This window comes from Octopus sinensis, linkage group LG1, assembly GCF_006345805.1.
Source record: "Octopus sinensis linkage group LG1, ASM634580v1, whole genome shotgun sequence".
NCBI classification, from domain to species: Eukaryota; Metazoa; Mollusca; class Cephalopoda; order Octopoda; family Octopodidae; genus Octopus; species Octopus sinensis.
In genome coordinates, this window is record NC_042997.1 from 89431874 (window position 1) to 89455361 (window position 23488).

General features: G+C 36.8%; 2 protein-coding genes and 1 long non-coding RNA gene across 4 annotated transcripts in view; all 3 read left to right on the top strand.

The window, feature by feature from the left end:
• Positions 1 to 1490, top strand: part of LOC115211501 (SREBP regulating gene protein-like) — a 33925-nt gene extending 32435 nt beyond the window's left edge. Inside the window, exon 5 of the mRNA XM_029780121.2 lies at positions 865 to 1490. Within this exon, the coding sequence (XP_029635981.1) occupies positions 865 to 954 (90 nt within the window). The 3' untranslated portion in view covers positions 955 to 1490. The remainder of the gene's footprint in view (positions 1 to 864) is intronic.
• A 25-nt stretch (positions 1491 to 1515) lies between these two features.
• LOC115211485 overlaps positions 1516 to 23488 on the top strand; it is a 114778-nt gene continuing 92805 nt past the window's right edge. For both annotated transcript variants that reach the window (XM_036502691.1, XM_029780120.2), the window contains exons 1-3: positions 1516 to 1664; positions 18435 to 18584; positions 22134 to 22243. In XM_036502691.1, the coding sequence (XP_036358584.1) occupies positions 1551 to 1664; positions 18435 to 18584; positions 22134 to 22243 (374 nt within the window). In that variant the 5' untranslated portion in view covers positions 1516 to 1550. The remainder of the gene's footprint in view (positions 1665 to 18434; positions 18585 to 22133; positions 22244 to 23488) is intronic.
• LOC118763318 lies at positions 4841 to 7918 on the top strand. The gene is made up of 2 exons (XR_004999062.1): positions 4841 to 5872; positions 6898 to 7918. It is a non-coding gene; the product is annotated as an uncharacterized LOC118763318 (long non-coding RNA).

Genomic DNA, 23488 nt, shown 5'->3' on the forward strand with positions numbered 1-23488 from the left:
GTACTGCAAGGCATTCGTGCTGGAAGCTCCAATACGAACATTCCAGAGTGTTTGGGTGTCAATCTGAGGACAGTGCAATCTGAGAACATGTACCAAGAGTGATAAAAATCAAACATCCAGTCAACATTATAGTGTTTGGAGTGATCACTAGTGATGGTGATGCTGTGCCTCCATTTATCTTCCCACGTGGCCTCAGACGCCTACATCAAGTGCCTGGAGGAGATAGTGCTGCACTGGGTCAAGAGGATGCCTGCTAGGAGACCCTATGTCTGGCAACAGGACTCTGCACCATGCCACACAAGCAGAAGAATCCAGTCATGGCTGTCAGACAATTTCTGCAACCACATCACCCCTAACATCTGGCCACCTAAGTCCCCAGACTGCAACCCTCTCGAATTATTATGTGTAGGGCAAAATTCCTTGTAACATCAAAAATGCCATCCAGAAGAGTTGAAGGAGATTTTGAAGTCATCTGGGGGCCGTGGTTGAAGCAAAGGGCGATTTTATTGAATAAATTTACTCTTTAGTATTTCAAGATATTTTAATGTAATTTTGGTAAATATATCTGTTAAAATGAGATGTCAGTGTTATTTTCATTTTTGTGTAATTTAGACGATAATTTATTCACCACACCCAGTATATATATGTACATTTATGTGTGTGTGTCTTTGTGCCTGTGTTGTGCCCCCACCATTGCTTGACAACTGATGTTGGTGTGTTTACATCTCTGTAATTCCATTTAAGGTAGTGCTCCAGCAAGGCTGCAATCAAATGACTGAAATGAGTTAAAAAAATATAAATTACAATTTTATGTCAACATTTATATTAATTTAAATTTTCTTTTTCTTTTCTTTTTCTTTTCAGAGTGTTCAACATGAAAATTCCTATAGAAATCCACAAGCTAAACACTGTTATGGGGAAAATCCTCCAGATATACAACCACTTATTCCCTAGCATTAACTACAGCTTCTGGCTGCAATTATTTTCATCTTGATCATCCATTTCCATCTCAGGGTTAGCATTATTGTAAATATTTCATTGTGACACTCATTGACTGCTACATCTTCAGTTCTCATTTGAAACTTCACTGTCATGCTATTTAATCACATTGTCACTGAACCGAACCACATGTACAGAGTACCTTTTTCCATTTTTTTTTTCCATTCTTTTTTTTTTTAACCCCCATTATCATTGGTTTTGTTTCTGTATGACAGGAACAGATATGGAAATGTTATGTTAAAGAACATTTCGAAAAAACAAGAATATTGGAATGAATGTTTCTTCTCGTCTCTCAATTACCATCATGTTCTGTTGTATTGAAATAGTATTGTCCTATTTCATGCTGGAACATCTTGGCGATTTAACTTTTCAACTGGTTACATTAATCAACACAGAAAGGAACCAATTACAGAGCCAGACTTTTATTTAAAGACAAAAACAAAATTTAAAAACAAAAATAAAACAAATAAAAAAGAAGCAAAAAAAAAAACGACAGCAAAAGACAAAATAAAGCAAACAACCTAACGTTATCTTCAGCAGTAGCAGGAGCAATGATGGCAGGCGAAGGGAAAAATTTAGATTTGCATGAATCTCTGTTTCACCTGGATGTATGGCTATCTGCTTATGACCAATACACCCTCCACCCTGGAGCTCCCTGGTTACAGGTGAGCTCTCATTTGTCTCCCTTGAAAATGTCTCCTCACTTTAAATTGCTTTTTTTTTGTTTTTGCCTTTCTTTCTTACTCTCTGTATATGCGCTCTGCTTTACACAAACACAGCCACCCTAGAGGTAGCCTACCATTATTATAGTTATGATAGATGTTGTGTAGAGAGAGGTAAATCTGTAACTTACTTTTGATTCTTGGCTGAAACTAAATTCACTTCATCTCTTACCCTGCTAGTGCTACTGGAAAGGCATGTATGTCACATGATCTCCCTCTTACCCTTAAACTTGCATCTCAGTGAGAAATTTTTCTTACTTTGATAGATAGCCCTAATATTACTATAGAGATTATATATATATATATATATATATATTTATATATGTATGTATGTATATATTGTTTGTGTCATAAGATTTTATAAACTCTTGAGAGAACATGAAGTAATTTTTTTTTTTGCGGGGTGGGAATTAGATCTTGAAGCACATAAATGCTATAAATAATATTATGTAAAAATTGGGTTGAAGAACTCTTTTGGATAGAAAATTTCAAAGACTGCCCTTCATGTCTACCAGAGATGTGGGGTCATGATCCATGGGCTGCCTTCAACATTTTTTTTTTTTTTTTATCCAAAAGGGTTTTTGTGCCTAATTTTAACATACTTTTATTTATAGCATTTATGTGCTTTGAAATCCAATTCTAAAAAGAATTACACACACACATACACACAAGCACCTCCTTTTTTTTTTCATTATTATTTTAAAATCTGTTAAATCTGGAAGGGAGTAGATCTGAAACGAAGCTATATCATTGTGGTTATTATTACAAGTTATTGTTATTCAAATTGTTTTGTGTGGGCCACTGTTTTGGGAAACTAATATCACTGTAGCAGACAATACTCATTTCAATTGTTTTGAATATCTAGTATGTCTAACTCTTTGGCATTTAAACTGGCCATATCCAGCCCAAATATTCTTCTTGTTTTATGTTCAAACTGGCTATATCTGGCCTCTCACGCCTAGCCTACAATGTTGTTTTAAAAACAAACAATCCCATCATCATAATTTTGAAGCTTTGAGATAATGCATGATTAATTCAAAGCAATGTGAATAAATATGCTTTATATTTGACAGAATAATCTGAATGCTAAAGGGTTGACCCACAGGCTACTAAGCAGAGGATAAGTAAACCATATACATGTAATGATGGGGTGGGGGAAAATAGGTGAGAAATCATTTAAATACAGGAAAGGAAATGCAATTATTTGGATAATGTTGTTGCAGACCATTAAGTTAATTTTCTAAGATCAATAACGAACGAACTTCTTTTGATCCTTTTGAAGAGATATCTTGCGTAAGACAGTGTTATAGAGATGAATACCTAGTTCTGAGATTCTGTGTCAAAAACCTGGATTCCTGGATAGAATTCTTTTCAAGAACCCGTGTAAAATCCAGCTGATTGTATGATAACATACTGTTCTTCAGAAAAATAGATTAGTTCTGTACATGAAAGTAAATTTAGGATGTTTCAAACAAATTCAGTTTTGCTACAGAGTGATGATGTGATGATTGAGTAATTAATTTGATTAATGAGTTTAATTTATGTTGCAATCCTAACTACATCCTCCTTTAGCCAAGGGTCATCACATTCTTAATGTTCATGGTTGATTGACTTGTATCTAGACAGTACACCCATTTCACAAATGAATTGCAGAATCTTTGATATAAAAATATTTCAATTTATAGAATCTTTCAATAGTCATATGAATTAGATAACAATAATTTGATATTAGAAATTCAAACAAAGAGGTTGTGATTTTAAGTTGCAATTAAACAGACATAACTGTTAATTTATAAAAAAGATTAATAAAATGTCAGGATCCTCCTTGCCAAAAAAACAAACAAACAAAAAAAAAACAATACTAAACAAAAAAGAAAACAAAAACAAACAAAACTCTAAAGCTGTCTTAGACTGATGTGAAATGGATTTTATGAACTCTGATATGAAATTATCTGTGGATTTTTCTACAGGAACAACTTAAAAAATAATTTATACTAAGCGTTAAATTTTCTTACATCCATTTGTGTTAAATTTATTTCAACTATTCTTAGATTTTAGTGATTTATTTTCAGTTTTAGATTAAGGTATATGTTGAATTTTGTAGGGTATTATTTGTTCAAATAAAGCTAAAGGAATTAAAATGGGAATATATTCTTGTGAGAAAAGATTTGATAAATTTTAGAGACAAAATCTAGAGTATTCATTTAATTTGATTTTGTGTGTGTGCACGCACGCACACACACACACACACACACACACACACACACACACCTATCTATGTATGTATGTATATATATATAAAATGTATGTACTGAGTCTTAATGAGAAATTATACCTTGCTAAAGTTTCTCAGGTGCTGGGGTGGGTTTTTTTGTGTGTATAGAGGTATTCTCTGAAAATTCAAAAAGACAGTGAGGTCTGGTTCCTACCTTTGAATAGGTCGCTACATCCTTGTTACTTGCAAGAATTTTACTACCCTGTTAACTGTTTATTAAATTTTCCATGTTAACGGTAAACAAAGGATAATTAATTCACCCATTTACATATATGTATATGTATACACACATACACACACACACATACATATACATACATATATATATATATATATCAGGAATGTGCCATCAGTAATTACTCAGGGTAGGCAGTTGGTGACGTTTATGTAGTAAAACACACACAAAAATAAGCAAAACGTGGACACACGAATGAGTTGGAGGTACTTCTGCCTTTATAAGCACATAAAGAAAACGTTGTAGGAATGTACGTAGTGCGTGTACTACAGCAGTACTATGCATAGCTTTAATACTGAGATTGAAAGTCAGGGGCGAATTATGCCTACCTAATCTACAAAAAAATAAAATATTTTGCATTTTATGCATAGTAATCAGAGTGACCTTCATAGTTTTAATGAATTATGTGCATATTTTGCCATAAAAGGAAAATGTTACTATTGATCCAATTTATTCAGGGTAGGCACTGCCTACCTTGTTTACCCAGGCAGCATGTCCCTGTTATCTGTGTGTGTGTGTGTATATATATATATATATGTATATATATGTATATATATGTATATATGTGTGTGTGTGTGTATATATATATATATATATATAAAGATGTGTGTGTGTGTATATGTTTGTGCATACATGTATACAATTTTTTAATTTGAATTCTGTTCGTTAAACTACTTTTACCTTTAATACTATAGCTATAACAGAAAAAATAGGTATTTAATCCCTTTTGACTGTGAAGAAAGCTTGCTGTATAAAATATCTGGTTCAACAATTAAGTCATAGATACGTAGTAGATTTGAACTCATAATCCATGAACTCCTAATTCACTATTTTATCCATTCTACTAATTTATCACCAAATATACTGAGGATTACCTCCCAATAAAATTCCTTTCCTATTAATTCTTGTCAGTAATCTGTAAATCTTCATCCTTGCTGTGAAACAACTGTTGTTAAAAAAGTACAAAACTATATTAACAACAGACTGAATTTATGCATACTCAGTCCATGATGGTGTCTGAGTGGTTCTTGACTAAGAAAAACGTCTGTGATCTAGTTTTGTGTTTTAGTTGAAACTGTTTCATTGAAATTACTAAATGTCCTTTGAAAGTCCTGAGCACCAACCACTTCCAATTTGTGCCTGCACCTCACAAGGGAACTCCATATTTAAAAGTATATATAAAAAATTTCTGTTCACCATATTGACAATATTCTTTATGCATAAGACTCACTCCAACATTTGTTATCGAGAGATCCTGAAAACATATTTAGAATTAGAACTTTTGTAGCATTTCTTTTCCATTGTGGCATGAAATACTCCCAAGCTTTTTGTTGGTAACAATTTATTTAAAAAAAAAAAATTCTGAAAAAAAATTAACTAAGGGAAATAACTCAACTGGACAAAAGGCAAGCAGAAAATTCTTAATTAAAATTTTCTCCACAGACTATTTTTTCATAGATTTTTTTCTTCCTTTCTCTAACTAATAGGCACAGACATGGTTGTGCGGTAAGTAGTTTCTCAACCGTATGTTTTGGGGTTCCGTCCCACTGCATAGCACCTTCTGCTCTTCTGCTATAGCTCTAGGCCGACCAAAGCCTTGTGTGTCTATTTTGTATAGACAGAAACTGAAAGAATCCCTTTGTGTGTGTGTGTGTGTGTGTGTGTGTGTGTGTGCATGCATGCGTGTGTGTATGTTTTTGATTGCCCTTCATCATAGTTCGACAACCAGTGCTAGTTTGTTTACATCCCTGTAACGTAGCGGATCAGTAAAAGAGACTGATAGCGATTGTTAGTGAATCAATTGCTGTTATCTTTTACTGTGAATTCTAGAGAAGAGGAGGTAATTCGAGATACCTTATTTCTTGAAATTGCCTCCACATTCCCTTGAAAATCATTAACAAAATTGCTGCTAGTTTAAAAAAAAATTTTTTTTTTTTACCTCCAACTATATGGGAAATTTCAATTAAAGACATTTTGCGTATGGCATTTATTGCACTATTCCTTAACTTGACAATTTTTGAATAAATAAACAAAAAAAAAAAATTCACGATGAAGAGTTACTCCCCTTACACTGTTGACATTTAAAAAAAAAAAAATCGGTTTCAATAAAAACTTAATATTTGTAATTTTGGTTCCTTTGTGTACCCTTACCATCATTCTCCATCCAACTACCAAAATATTAGGCGACACTGTTTTTGTCATCTTTTTTGTATCTCTACATTTACTTAAAAAAAAACTACAAAAGTTAGGAAATCAGTTTCTATTTTTTTTATTAATGACTTATTAGCAAAATTGAAAAATAATTGTCTATAAAAGCATTGATTTTTTTTAGCAAGTTATATAACCCATACTTCATCCTCTGTTCTAATATATCACTGTCCTCCTCTGTTCCAATATATCACTCTCTGGATGAAGTATGGGTTATATAAAAAACTAAATAGAATAGAAATATATTATTTATACACACATAAATGCATAACACAGTTTCTTTAAAATATTAGTGGATGTAATAGTTTTTTCTGTTGACTACAATTTGCACATATTTCAGGTGTAGTAAGAGATGTGCCATCTAATATATTCTATTTGGAATGTCATGAGTTCATCAGCAGTCACAGCAGTGCTGCCCTCCATCGAGGTCTTGACTATGATTTTAGAATGGTGCCTAGGGTTCACCGAAGTGATAACTTGGCTGGTAGGCAACCCCGAGTGCTAGTTAAGTCACACCCATCTTTTTTTCTATCTTTCATTAACTTGGAGATGTTGCCATAGACGTATTCATTGGTAATTTTCTGCATCTATTGCTGATAAAAGATCATATAAAAGATGTGAAGTTAGCCAAGATACAAGTCTGACATCCATAAAGGAGGGTTTTCTTTCTGCTGTAAAGATATTATTCTTGTCTTTTCTGAAAAGGTTGGAGGTTTACATATTCTTTATATCACTGAGCAGTTTCCAGTCAACCCTCTATGCACTTTGATGCCCCCACCCTCTCCAAGGTTGCTGTGAATGTTTCCAAGAACTTGGAATCATAAACCTGCTTGAATGGAGTCCCTTCAATAACTTGAGTGACTTATGATATAGCCTGACTTTGTTGCACTGAGTTTATATCCCTGACAGAAGGATCTGATCATTTGTGATTTCTTCCAGTATCAAAGTGATGTCATTGATAAGGTTCAAATCAATTAGTGTCATCAAACGAATCTTCTTGAGCTTCCCGTGGTGTAATGATGAATTCTAGTTTCTTATTATCCCCAATTGCTTGTTGAGGGCTTAGCCAAAATGATAACATGTGTAGAACCCCAACCTGCTTCTCAAGCACTTTAATTTCACTATTCTGTGCCATGTATGTGTGTGGACTTGCTGGCTTGAAGGATATGAAGTAGTTTTCCTTATACCTTAAGGGTCTTCATCATTTCTTTACTCTTATGAATTGAATCAAGTGCTTTCTTGAAGTTGATAAATATCAAGATAACAGTGAATAGGTTTTTCATCTCTTCTATTATTCTTAGAAAGGACCAGGATCTGTGCAATATTGCTTGCTTCATATGGAAACTATTCTGGTTGTATCTCAGCTTGGGACTAATGGCTACATTTATCTTGTGAGAGATTATCTGAATATAGAGCTGCAGAAAGGCAGGTTACCCTGATACCATGATAGTTGTCAGTCTTGGTAAGTGATCTGGACTTTAAAAAAAATGATTATGTTTGAAAGAGACCATTGTTGTGGTTGTGTCCTTCTGCTTTCCTGTTGCCGTACTTGAGCACCTCAGGTGGGATCCTATTAACTTCAGCACCCTTTTCAACTCAACAGTTTTTGTCAATGCCAATAAGGTTGGCGGAGATATCTTCATTCTTCTTGTCTCCTGGACTTAGTATCTCAGGCTCACTTTGTTGTCACAATTCTGTAATCAGACCCAAATGTGTTGAAACTATAGTAAACTTTTGGGTTCATCACACTCATGACACTTTTTTTTTCTCATGAGGATGTAGTCAAGTTATTCTTGGCTAGAGCTGCACAACCCTCATGTATCCACAGTTCACTAGTACACTTCTAAAACTGTAGTAGGAGAGGTGAGGTTGTGTTCCTAAAAAGACGCCATTCTATTTAGTGAGGTTAAATAATGAGAAGGACATGTCTTCCAAATCAAATCAGATGTTAAAATCACCAAAGATGGTCATATGTTATTTGCTGCACTAGTAAGACACAAAGTCTTACATAGATTTTCCTCCATATCCTCTTTGTCAATGGAGTTTTGGAAGCAAGTGGCTATCTACAACAGTTCTAATAGTTTCCTTCAAATTCAGTTATAAGGACATGATCACTCTCTGACCTGATGCCCTGTAGTACCTTGTTCAACATCAGTCCAACCCCACTTTGTGCAGAGTTCCTTGATATATATAATAATAATAATGAAATTATTGTATACAGTGCTCAGGTGCACCACAACTTGTCAGAAAGTGCATATAAAGTACATGCAGTAATGTAGAAATGTCTGGAAAGCGAACAATGTATGAGTCAGATACATGCTTGTGTGTGTATGGAGGGGAGAAAATCAAGTGTAGTGTTGGCGAATCTCAGGAAGCATGGAAGTTTTGAAGGATGCAGTGCTCCGACAACTAACAACCAATGCCGGCAGTTTGTTCCATGCTTCAGCAACTCTCAGCGTGAAAAAATGTTTCCTAAAGTCATGGGAGCTGTGCTGTTTTCTTACTTTGTAAATATGTCCACGGGTGTTAGATGGGTGGAGTTTGAAGAGGTGCTCAGAGTTATTGTTTGTGCGATGGTTGATGGTTGTGCGATATGATGGGGTAAATTCCCTTAATGTCTGAAGACCTGAATTTTCCATCAAGATGAATGTGCCAATGCTTTTAAACCCCCAGGATATTATTCCTCAGCTACTTATTCCCAATGTCAGTTCAGTGAATTGGGATGATAAATGAATAATATTTCTTATAGGTTGGATACAGTCCACACTGGAATACTTATAGTAGTAGAATAAAATGCTGATAAATACCAACTATGTATATACTTTTACTATTTATTGCTTTCGGCTTGATATCACCATGTCAAATAGCCCTGACATATGTACAGACGACTTTCCATTTGTTTTCATCTATTAACTTTTTTAGTTAAAACAGAATCAAATATTTATTTTGCTTATCTAATACTTTGAGAGAGGTGTGGCACATCTCATGTAGACCTATGTATTTCCTTTTTTCATCCTTTTGGTTTTTGCTCCTTCCTTTTGTTTTTCATTTCTACATTTCGTCTTTGCTTGGAGCACTTTAATTTGTATCTGAAACTGAACATTTTAGTTGAAGCAGCATTAACAGATTTTACAAAACCTAGTGTAAATTGTATGACTGGGGACAGGAACTGAGGAGATGATTTGTTTTTTTTCTCTTTTCCCATGAAATTTTTTTCAAATTTTGGTTGGAATTGTTCAACATTTAGATCAGGCATGGGCAACATTTCTCAAACTAGTGGGCTGCATGGGTCATGGCTTATCATCGGTTGGGTTGCACTACTAAAAAAAATTCAAGGTAAATTTTGTTAGATATTTAACAAATTGGTGATAAACATTACTTTTATTAGGCATCCCAGTCAGAAAGTCCTATGGGATGCAATGCAGCCTGCAAGTCCCATTTTACCCATGACTGATTCAGATTTTGCACTGCATCATTTCTCTCAATATTTTGGTCTTCTTTCATTTTGTCCCAGTTTCTTTTTGCATTCACCTCCTTTCTTTCTCAAGAGAAGGAACAAGCCTATAGCCATTAGGCTACAAGAAAGGAACCATTGGCTTTTACTCCATAATATTTAACCCTTTGGCACTTAAACCAGCCATATCAGGCCTAAATATTCTACATGCTTTATGTTCAAACCAGCCAAATCTGGCCTCTCACACATACTCTACAATGTCATCCTCAAAATAAGCAATCACATCATCAAAACCTTGAAGCTAAAAGATAATGCACGATTAATTCAAAACAATGTGAATACATAAGTATCTGAATACTAAAGGGTTAAAACACAAAATCATTTGTAAATATTTTAAAGTCAATCTTTGCACTCAATGAAAAACAAAAACAAAAACAAAAAAAATTCAACAAAAATCTCAAGTATGGCTTTAAACCATCTAAACAATTATTTACATGAAAATGGTCATTCGTATATATTTTACAAAGGCAACAAAAATGGAACGTTGCAATAAGGTCTTTAAAAAAACAAACATTTTCATTTTTTTCCTCCCTGATTTTTTTTTTTCTACCTTCATTTCAGAGCATTTTTATTCCCCAAATCCCCTCACAAAATTGTATTGTTTCCTTAATATCTATATCATGTATGTTTGAATGGAAATAATTTGAAATAAATATCATTATTAATCCATAATGCAATGATGTCTACTTTATTATTGAATGAGAGAGCAGTGCATGCCATCAAAGTGACACTGGGGTAAAAATATACAAAGCCCAGTATACTCTTCATGACTACCTGTGTGATAAGGGTACACCAGGCACATGCATCACAACCATATATGCACGACCTGGTGATTTCATATCAAGATAAACAGCGCATGATCTTGCAGGTGGGGCCCAGTTAGAATTTTCTTCAGTTTGAGTTGCCCATCCCACTCAAAAGGTCCCTGAATAAGGGTTGTTTAAGGATGTTGGACGAAACACTCATTTCCACAGGTGAATTATCCAAACCCCAAAGAATTCCTCTCAAAACATGGCTATGATGCTCCCCTAACTACTTCTGCTCGTGATCAGAGATGCACAAATCATCAGCCACTAAGGGTTAAGCTCAACTGGTTAAGATCAAGCAGATCTGTGGTACTAAACAGAATATTTGCCTATCTTTTATACCAAGACAAAACAATGTACATGATAACACTTCCAGACAGTTAAAATTAGAAGCCATGAGAGCCACTGTCTGGTACTGCATGTTATTATCATTATTTTTATCATTATTGAGTGAGAGAGAAATGCATGCCATCAAAGTGACACTGGGATACAAGTATACAAAGCCCAATATACACATCATGACTACCCGTCTCATAAGGGTACACTAGGCACATGCATCATAACCATATGTGTGTGACATGGTGATCTTATATCAAGATAATGCATGACCTTGTAGGTAGGGCCCAGCTAGAAATTCCTCCAGGTTAAGTAGTTCATTCTGTTCAGAAGGTCTCTGAATAAGGGCTATTTAAGAATGATGAATGAAACACCTGTTTCCAGGGGTGAATTATTTAAACCCCAAAGAATTCCTCTCAACACCTGGCTATGATGCTCTTCCACTACTCCTGCTTGTGATCAGAGATGCACATATTGTCAGCCACTAAGGATCATGCTCAATTGGTTAAGATCAAGCAACTGATAAGCAGATCTGTGGTATTGAACTGCATATTTGTTGTAGCCCATCTTTTTAACCATAACAAAATATACATGATAACACTTCCAATAAGTTAAAATCAGATGTGATGAGAGCCACTACCTGGTATTGCATCTTACTATTAAAGTGGCAAGCTGGAAGAATTGCTGGGCAAAATGCTTCATGGCATTTCTCCCTGCTTTATGTTCTGAGTTCAAATTCCACCAAGGTTTGAGTATGCCTTTTATCCTTTTGGTGTCAATAAAATAAGTACGAGTTGAGCACTAGGGTTAATGTAATTGACTAGCCACCTCCCTCAAAATTTCAGGCCTTGTGCCTATAGTAGAAAGGATTATTATTACTATCATTATTATTAGTAGTAGTTGTAGTAGGAGTAGTATTAATAAAGCAGAGAGCTGGCAGAATTGTTAACACGCTGGACGAAATGCTTAGTGATATTTTGCCTGTCACTACATTCTGAGTTCAAATTCTGCCGAGTTCGACTTTGCTCTCCATCCTTTCAGGGTCAATAAATTAAGTATCAGTAAAACACTGGGGTCAATGTAATCAACTAGTCTCCTCCCACCAAATTTCAGGCCATGTATCTTTAGTAGAACAGATTATTATTATTATTATTATTATTATTATTATTATTAAGATGGTGAGCTTACAGAATCATTAGCATGCTGGAAAAAATGCTTAGCAGTATTTCGCCCATCTTTATGTTCTGAGTTCAAATTCCACCAAGGTCTTCTTTCAGGATTGATAAAATAAGTACCAGTTGAGCGCGGGAGGTCAGTTTAATCGACTTAACCCCTCCCCAAAATTTCAGGCCTTGTGTCTATAATAGAAAGGATTATTATTATATAAGTAAGGTGGTGAGCTTGCAGAATCATTAGCAGCATTTCATCTGGCATTGATGTTGCCTTTCATCCTTTTGGGGTCAATAAAATAAATACCAGTTGAGCACTGGGGTTGATGTAGTTGACTAACCCCCACCCCTCAGAATTCCAGGTGTTGTGTCTAAAGCAGAGAGAATTATTATTTAAGACTGCAATCTGGTAGAATTGTTAGAACACTGGATAAAATGTTTAGCGGAATTTTTTTGGCTTCATGTTCTGAGTTCAAATTCTGGCAAGATCAGCTTTGCTTTTCACTAGCCCCAACCTATAAAATTTCAGACCTTGTGTTTATAGCTGAAAAAATTTAGGGTGATGGATTGGCAGAATCATAAATATGTCAGACAAAATATCATGCAATATTTCTTTTGGTCCTTTATGTTTTGAGTTCAAATCCCACTGAAATTAGCTTTCATCTTTTTGGAGGGTCAATAAAATAAAATAAAATAAAATACCAGTCTAGTACTGGGGATAATTTAATCAAATAACTTTAGGCACAGGTACTGTGTGGAAAGAAGCCTGCTTCCCAACCACATGGTTCTGGGTTCAGTTCCACTGCATGGTACATTGGGCAAGTATCTTCTACTATACCCTCAGGCTGACCAAAGACTTGTGAGTAGATTTGGTAGACAGAAACTGAAAAAAGCCTGTTACCTGTCATATATATATATATATTTATCTGTGTATGTATGTCTTTGTGTCTGTGTTTGTTCCCCACCTCCGCTTGACAACCGGTGTTGGTATGCTTACATCCCTGTAACTTAGCAATTCAGCAAAAGTGACCAATAGAATAAGTACCAGGCTTGACAAAAATTAAGTACTAGGGTCGGTTCATTCAACTAAAAATTCATCAAGGTGTTGTCCCAGCATGGCCACTGTCAAATGAGAAAAACAACAAAATTTATAATCTTCTGTCTGTTTCTAACATAAACTGGAGGGCTGTAACTTCGAGATGATGAAACAATGATGTACTAATTGATGGTTGTTGCTGTGGGTCTGAGGCATTCAGTTAAGTGGAGGCTTTTGTACATAATAAAATGATCAAAAACAATTTTATATATAATTCCTAGTGAAGAGAAAATCATTCACTTAAGGATTGATTTTTAAGAGAGTCAAGGGAAACAACTCCTAAATCCAATTGAATTACGTTGGGTCATACAGTGGAAAATGTCTTATTTTTGGTATGTATGGTGACAGCTATAGACTTGTGAAAGATGAGGGTGTCAGTTGGAATTTGTTGAAGCAAGGTTACTGTGGCTGGATGTCTTTTCTGTCATCGTATCTCACCTGTTGTGAGTAGATGAAAACTGAAAGAAGTCCATTGTATATATATATATATACGATGATGATGATGATGATGATGATGATACACATATATATATATATATATATATATATATATTAGGGTTATGACTTTTTCACAACCTAATAACCCTATACTGTTATTCAATGTATAATTTCATAAAAGTTAGGAAACTAACATTTATTTTGCTTTGTTTGAAAAAACGTCACCCCCAACTTAGGAAATCAATCACCACTTTTGATCCAAATCAGGCAAAATTCTAGAGGGTTCATAACGCCTGCTCAAGTTTTTACGAAACTTGGTGTGCTGACTCAATGCAATTAGCTTTCTAGTTGAAGTAGTTTCGGAGTTATGGGCTTTTTAAATTATAGTTACTAGGTGGTACTAGATTCACACTTCAGTATTTCTGCTGCCTAAATCTTTGTAAACAAAAGAGAGATGTGGAATAAAAGTATATTTATACATTTTTATGATTACTGAATTGAAATTGCTCTATGCAAAGGTTCAAAACTAGGCTTTTCGATAACATACAAAATTAAAAACAATACATACTTTTAACATTATAGGTTTAATTCCAATTTTAAATAACTGTATGAGAAAAAGGGTGCTGAATGTTAGCAGATTTTTAAATGTAACAAAGAATTAATATGTTTTATTAGATAAAATAAATCGAAGCTGTAGTTTCTCCTTCTTTTTACAAACATCATAAAGATCTTGAAGGCACTTGATTACCCATTCTGCACTCTGATTTGTTCTGGAAATTTCCAGTTTTGCCTTTCCCTTGGATAACATTGGTGGTATAGAAAGGGGAGGCTAATATGCATGGGCAACTGTTGGTCTTTCATAAACAACCTTGCTTGGACTTCTGCCGTTGAGGGGAAATTCATAGGTGTAATCCCATGGTCATTCTTGACCGAAGGGGCCTTTTTTTACTACCTCAGTCAACTGTAATAATGGTCATAGTAATTACAACAATGCTTACAATAACCACAAGTAATGTCCACAGTGATCAGAGCAATGGCCACAGTGACCACAGCATTGGCCACAGTGATCACAGCAATGGCTATAACAACCACTATGTTGTTTACTATAACAACAGAGTTATCAACCATCACTGACAGCTGTTACATAATCAGCCAGTGTTAGATCCCTTTTTTTATGCAGTCACCCATCCCGTTTGAAATAATAGTCAAATCTCCCTTGAACCCCATCTTACTGTTTTAAAGCAGGACTCATCATACCATGTCAATCTACATATATGAGTTAGTCATGGCTTGAATACATTATACTACTGGGTTAACCTGGAACTGAACAACCAGCCAAGGATCACAAAATTAGTGTCAGAAGGATGATATAATGAAGGATTTACTTGAATTGAACACACATCAGGTGCAGGCATGGCTAGGTGGTTAAGAAGCTCACTTTGGAACCACATGTGTTGCACCTTGAACAAGTGTCTTCTACTATAGTCCTGGGCCAACCAATGCTTTGTGAGTGAATATGGTAGAAAGAAACTGTGTGGAAGTCCCTTGAATATGAGTGTGTGTGTGTGGTGTGTGTGTGTGTGTGTGTGAGTATGTGTGTGCGCGTGCGCATGTGTGTGTGCGTGTGTGCATGTGTGTGTGTATGCATGCGTATATATATATATATAGGTGCTTTGAGTTACTGTTTGAATCCCCAAACCTACATATATATGTGTGTGTGTGAGTGTGTATATATATATATATATATATATATATATATATTTATATATATAGCTGAATCACTACCAGAACTAGAGAAGTTCCACGTAAGGAAGCAAGGTCTACAATTGAAGTACCTTAAAGTTAACATAGCAAAAGCCAAAGTCTTAGTAAGTAGAAAGGCAGACAGATCACAAATCCCTTCAGGTTGATGGTGCTGTTCAATCTGTAGAAAAGGTGTAGGTAGAAACTCAATAAGATGCACCCAGTGTAAGTTTTAGACACATAAAAGTTGCAGCATTATCAGAGGAAGGTTAACGGAAAATTGCTTTTGTATGTGGCAGATGAACAGGTACAATAAAATGTAGAAAAGTGAGCACTGAAAATGTACAAAAAATAGACTCCATCAACTGCCAGGTGGGGTAAGCTAGAGGTAGTAGATAGCTTCTGTTATCTAGATGACCAAGTTAGTAGCAGAGGTGGATGCTGCAAGAGTGTAGCTGTGAGAATAAGATTAGGCATGGCAAAGTTCAGAGAGCTCCTACCGCTACTGGTAACAAATGGCCTCTCTTTCAGAGTGAAAGGCAGATTGTATGATACCTGTGTGCAAACAGCTATGCTACATGGCAGTGAAACATGGGCTGTGACAGACGAGGACATGCATAGGCTTGAAAGAAATGAAGCCATTATGCTTCGCTGGATGTGCAATGTCAGTGTGCATGTTTGACAGAGTAAGCATCTTGAGAGAAAAGTTAGGCTTAAGAGGCATCAGATGTGGTATGCAAGAGAGATGACTGTGCTGGTATGATCATGTGATGCATATGGACATGGACAGCTGTATGAAGAAGTGCTGATCTCTAACTGTAAAGGGAACCTGTAGTAGAGGAAGATCCAGGAAGACATGGGACAAGGTGGTGAAGCATGATCTTTGAACTTTGGGCCATACAGAGGCAATGACTAGTGACCAAGACCTTTGGCGATATGCTATACTTGAGAAGACCTGTCAAGCCAAGTGAAATCCCAGTCATGGCTGATGCTGGTGTCACGTAATTGGCAACCATGCTGGTGGCACATAAAAAGGACCTTTTGAGCATTGGGCCTCATGGAGGCAATGACCAAGACCTTTGGCATTATGTTGTGCTTGAGCAAAATCAAGCCAAGCAAAATCACAGTTGTGACAGATACCAGTGTCACGCAAATGGCACTCGTGCTGGTGGCATGTAAAAGCACTCATTATACTTTCAGAGTGGTTGGCATTAGGAAAGGTATCCAGCCGTAGAAACCATGCCAAATCAGACTGGAGTCTGATGCAGCCTTCCAGCTTGCCAGCTCTAGTCAAACTGCCCAACCCATGCCAGCATGGACAATGGACGTTAAATGATGATGATGATGATGATGATATCTGTATATGTGTGTGTGTGTGTATGTATGTATATATATCTATATGTATATATCTTTGTCTATCTATCTATCGACCTGTCTGTAGGTCTGTCCATCTATGTGTGTGTGTATGTGTGTGTGTGTGTATGTGTGTGTGTGTGTATAATAATAATAATAATAATAATAATAATAATAATGATAATAATCCTTGGATAGAATTTATAAACATTTAATTCACTGTTGCGCATGTTTCCACAAATCACATGTCTCTGAAGATCACAGTCCATATTCCTGGGATGATTACAGTGTAGTCTATAGTATCCATGAGCATTGGCATAATAAAAAAAGTCCAATATCTCCACACACACCTCCATTCCCATATAACTACCATTCCTTCCTCTCTTTGCATCATCTTCCCCTCCTTCCTACCAAATACATACCGAAATACCCAAACAACTCAGTCAACCTTCATACTGGTCAAAAGAGATAAGCATGCTTCTGTTGTACATCCATTAATGTTATATCGCCTGAAGAAATCAGTCCATGAAGATGATCAACCCAATGCCCTTTTGAGCAATGCGAAGGTTGGTTATGTCCACTGATACTACAGACTACACTATAATCATCCCAGGAATATTGACTGTGATCTTAAGAGATGTGATTTGTAGAAACGCGCATAGTGATGCATTAAATATTTATAAATTCCATCCGAGGATTATCGTTAGCCACTAAACCTTTTTCTGTTTTCTTTCCTGCTTATTTCTGTGTTCCTTTCTGTCAAAGAGCGTAGGCTCAAAACGTAAAAGACTTTCTCACTTCCCGAGTGTTAAATTAATACATCTATATGCTGTTTACACACTCGTCTTCATCTTTTGTTTTTTTTGTAAATTCTCACTATATATATATATATATATAATGTGAGCTTCCTCATTCTCCAGTATAGCCATCACTTGTGCCAAGCAATGACAGTGCATAATGTTTTTTAAAGTAAGGAGAGGCCTAACATACAACCAATCCTACTCTCTGAACAATGATGATAAATATTCCAAAAAGAAGAACTTTATCGACATCATTGGTTGCTATTGAGTTGCAGGTTTTACACCTGATTCTTCCTTCTCCTAGAATGATGTTCTAACAAGAATTAGGGGTTTCTTACTCCCAGTAATGTTGTACACTATGCCTATGTTCTTATTCTCATGGTTCTCTTCTCGCTGAACTTATTGTGCCTGCTCATTGGTGAAAACATGCTGATCTGTGCAGCCAGTGTTTGCTGCTCCAAAGTCATCAGCTTGTCAATGATTGCTGCAGGAACTACCACTGTCTATGTGAAAAAGTAGGACCAAACCTGTTATGAAGATCAATGGACATTGATCTTCATAAGCTCCTCTGTCCTTTGACAGGTTTTGTTTTTCATCCTGCAGGTTGTCCAATCACTTTCCTCACAACCTTAGTGGGGTTGTTCAGTTTAGTCACTGATGATCTGACCATGCAGCAGATTGTACTGCCTACTTACCCACCCTTATTATGTGTTTTTATTTCTCACTTTCTGTCTCTACAGATCCAAGAAAATATCTGTCAAAAGTTTGCTCATATCATAGACTCAGAAATCAACCTCAGCCCCGAGAGAAGTCAAGCTGTGGTTTCCTGTATGGGGCCTCAGTTTACATTAAAGTACCTGTCTTATCCTTCACATGGACTTCAACACAAGGTAAATATTCTATGCTCCTTCCTCCCTGAACCTCTTGTGTGACTTTGTTTTCCAAAGTTATGAGAATAATAAAATTAGTTCCAGTAGTAAACTGCAGTAGATCCAAACAGAAGTTCTGTCAAATTTGGTCATGTCTCATCAAAAGAAATAATTACTATTTACCTCTCTCATGTTGCTGAAGTTTTTTGGATTTAGGTCTTTCCTCATCACTAACAGGAATGAAAATGCATGTAAGTATTATGAGCATGCCTCTCTTCCTTGGATTAAAATTGAAAATTATAACATTCCCTTCTAAATCCATCTAGCCTTCCTTTGTTTGAAGTTTGATCTTGTAGCATGAAAACAGTTTTATTTTTATGATGAAATATAAAGAAGCTAAAGCAAGTGAAGGTGCATGGCTCAGTGGTTAGAGTGTTGGGCTCACTACCATACACTAGTAAGTTCGATTCCTTGACCAGACTGTGTATTGTGTTCTTGAGAAAGACACTTTATTTCATGTTGCACCTATTCACTCAGCTGTAGAAATGAGTTGTGACGTCACTAGTGCCAAGATTATTAGCCTTTTGGAAAGACATCAGTGGCTTGGAGAGGGGAAGCTGGTATGCATGGCTGACTGCTGGTCTTCCATAAACAGCCTTGTCTGAACTCGTGCCTTGGAGGGCAACTTTCTAGGTGCAATCCCATGGTAATTTATGACCAAAGGGTGTCTTTTACCCTTTATACCAAGTGAAAAATATGAACTGGTCGATAATTTATTGTATTGACTGTGGCATATAGTTGTTTATGATATGGAGAAAACAAAGTAAAATAGAGTAAAATAGATCCCTAAATGCCTTATGTTTAAAAGGTGGTGGGACAGATAGAAAGTGTCTTTTCTCTAGGGTCATTAGCAAATACAAGTAGATTTCTGTGGAAATTATACTCAGGTCTTGGAGTCGTTTCTCTGTGATATTTTTGTTGCTGTACTATGTTCACCTTAGGGCTATTTGAATTATCATACTTAATTATGATTATCAAGTATGGTAGGGAGTCATGGACACTGGGTGTGGAAGATCTATGGAAGTTTGAAAGAAATAGGGCAAGTTTGAGCCATTGGATAATTAATGTTAGTTAATTCTTACAAATTGAATGGAGAGAACAATTGGATATTTGAAGTATTGTTAAGTTAAGTTAAGTTAATTTTTTGGCTCAAAAAGCAAAAAGCAAGGCCATGTAGGGGGACATGGAGTTATGTACAGGGTGGTGTTCATGCAAAGAGTTCAGGCCATTTCTGGTCAAGAGAGACTTTGAACCGAGCGGTCGTTGGCATCTTCACTATCTTGTCTGGCAGCTTATTCCATGGATCTGCAACCTGGACGGAGAAAGCCCCTCTCCTTCGATTGAGATGAAATCGTCGCAGATAGAGCTTTTTGGAGTGACCCCGCAGCTGACGCTCTGGAGCAGGAGTGAAGAACAGCTCTTTCAAGAGGTTACACTTTCTGCTTATGATGTTGTGAGCAAGAATTAGATCACCACGGCGTTGTCGTTTTTCAAGAGAATAAAGGTCGAGCGTCTTCAGCCTTTCTTCATAAGACAAATGCTTGAGACCAAGAACCATGCAGGTAGCCAGCTTCTGGACTCTTTTGAGATGATGTATGTCTTTGAGGAGATAAGGAGAAGAGGCTTGAATCCCGTACTCCAATAAGGGTCTCACCAGCGTGACATAGAGCGGTAGGAATATGGCTGCTGTGAGCATTCTGAATGACCGTCGAATCAAAAACAGAACTCCGCGTGCTTTGTTGGCAGCATGGACGCACTGGGCCGAAGATGAAAAGGAAGATTCCATCAAGACACCCAGGTCCTTTACCTGGTCGGTCCTCTCCAGCAGCAGACAAGCCGGCTCGAAATCAAGTTGAGTTGCAAGAGAAGAGCCAACAGGCAGATGACAGCACTTTGACACGTTCAGGCACAGGTCCTATTCGTTAGACCATCTCCAAACTTGGTGGAGGCATCGATGAAGATCATCTATATCACCGCGAGGAGCGACCAGTTTGACATCATTGGCAAATAGAAGGATGTGTTGTGTGAGGTCGTCGGGCAAGTCATTTATGAAAACTAAAAACAATAAGGGCCCAAGCACTGAACCTTGAGGCACACCACTGCTCGCACTGGAGACGTCAGACAGCGAACCATTAACTTGGACTTGGAAGGAGCGATCTGAGAGGAAGGCACTAACCCATCGTACAATATCCAGATGGAAACTATATGCTTGAAGCTTGATAAGTAATAGGCGGTGGTTTACCGAGTGAAAAGCTTTGGCAAAGTCCAATAAAACTATGTCAACAGCATCACCATCATCCAGTATATGCATCAGTATATGCATCACCAATTCTTCCATTACCAGTAAGTTGGTCAATACGAAGCCGTGTTGGAAATCAGAGATAGAGGCTGTGTTTTGGAGGTGGAGCAACATACTTTTCTTAAGGATGGTTTCGAATATCTGATTATTGAAGTAAGGGAAACCGGTCGGTAGTTAAGCGGGTCATCGCGGCTCCCTTTCTTAAAAATTGGGCAGATTATCGCTGTTCTCCAGTCCGCAGGTATAACACCCGTCGCCAATGACATATTGAATAGAAGTGTTAAAGGTTCGCAGATGACCGGAGCCAACGCTTTGATAACTTGTGGGTGTATGCCATCAGGGCCGTGACCCTTGTTGACATCGAGGCCTTGAATAACGTGATGACCAATCTAGGCATTGGAGGTACCGATCTATCAAATAGAGGGGGTTCACGACCATCATCTTGTTTGAAGATAGTTGAAAAAGCCTCAGCAAATAACTGACTCTGCTGATAAGGGTCCTCAATCGATACGCCTGTTGAGTCTACCAATGTTGCAATTTGGTTGTTCAAGCGGGAATTCCATTGGACATGGGCAAAGAAGGTTTTTGGATTGTGACTGGCGTTTGCCGCGATTCTGTATTCATATCTGAAGCGTTCTTCATTTTCAATTTTCACGGCTTGGTCTCGTGAATGTATGTTAGAGAAATATTCGCACCAGTCCAGATATGTGATGCAAATAGACATTGAATTCTATCCAGAAAAGGGTCAGTGGGAGGCACCTGTAATAGAAAAAAAAACATTAGAAGTGGTGAGCTCATATCTGAGGATGGTGGGCATCCCAGACAAAATGCTGCAGGATTAAGTTGTCATTGTCATCGTCGTCGTCGTCGTCATCATCATCATCATCATCATCATCAACATTTAACATTCATTTTCTATACTGGCATGGGCTGGACAGCTTGACAGGAACTGGCAAGGCCTGGGGCTACTCCAGGCTTCATAGTTTCTTTTGGTTTGGTTTCTATGGCTGGATACTCTTCCTAATGCTAACTGCTCCACAGAGTGCACTGGGTGTTTTACAGGTGTCACCATCACTAGTGTTTTGTATGTGGCACCAGCACTACTGCTTTTTACTTGGCATCAGCATCCATACCATTGCTTTTTACATGACACCTTGGTTTTAGGGTCTCAATTCTGTTAAAAGTTTGATGATGATGCATATCTTTTGCAGGAGTGTTCTCAGCAGATGTTGTTAGAAATGAAATCACTGTTAAGTCAAGGGCTGGCAAATGCTATCATTGAGGCTGGTTATGGGTCACTGGTGACACACGATACTCTCAGGTAACACACTTTTATTCTGTATTTCTCCAATACTGATTTATGTAGTAATTCAGATTATATTGATACTATTGGTAGTGGTTTGGCAAGGCAAAATACCTTTGGAAATAACTGCTTTGAATACACAGTTTGTACCTGTCCTATTCTGTTAACCAGGTTCATTGCATGCATGGAGTGCTGAGGTGTTTGCCTGAATTTCTTCAATCCCTATGGCAAGAGTATGAGGGGAATGGAGCAAATGGTGTGGCCAAGGGAGCTGACTCGGCACCAGACAGTCTGGCCAATCCAGGTGATCCAGGCGATATATATAAATATGTTCATATGTATACTTGTATATAAGTATATATATATATATATATATATATATATATATATACAAGGTTTGATCAATAAGAATGTGTCCTACACTGATACATATATGTGTGTTTGCATGTGCGTGCATGTGCATGCATACATGTATGTGTGTGTGTATGTGCGTGTGTGTGTGGTCTAATCAGTAAGTATCTGGATTGTTGCCATAGTAACAAAGCTAAAGCATGCAGAGTAAAGCTGCTTGGCAAAAATTAACCTTGAACTCTACTGTGCATGTGCACTAAGTTTTAACGTTCTACCTCACTTCCACTGTTTACAGCAGTGCTTAGCAGGAAGGTGTGTAGCGTGTGATCATTGCATTGACCATGACAGAGAAAGTTGAGCAGAGAATCTCTATAGAATTTTGCTAAAAGCTTGGTGATGTGTGTGTGTTTGTGTGTGTATAATAATAATAATAATAATAATAATAATAATAATAATAATAATAATAATAGCAATAATTTCTTATCTCAACTAACACTGTGGAGTTCCTGAAGTAGATCCAATGGAAATATAACCCAACTGCTAATGACACCAGGTAGCCCAAACTGTGTCACTGCTCTGCTCAACACTTCAACACACTAATTGACATATACCCATTAGTCCAAAATATTAAATATGTGTGTGTGTGTGTGTATGTATGTATATTTAGTTGATAGAAACTGAAAGAAACATATCATATATATGTATATGTATATGTGTGTTTGTGTGTGTGTGTGTGTATTTGTGTGTGTTTGTGTGTGTGTGTGTCCTTGTTTTGACATTGCACAACAGGTGTAAATGAGTTCCACTATTCTTCATTTCCAATCTTCTGTGAAAGCATATCTGGTCATGGAGAAATTTTACCTTGCTTGGAAACGGATGAGGGTTGTTGACCGAAAGAACATTCTCCAGCAG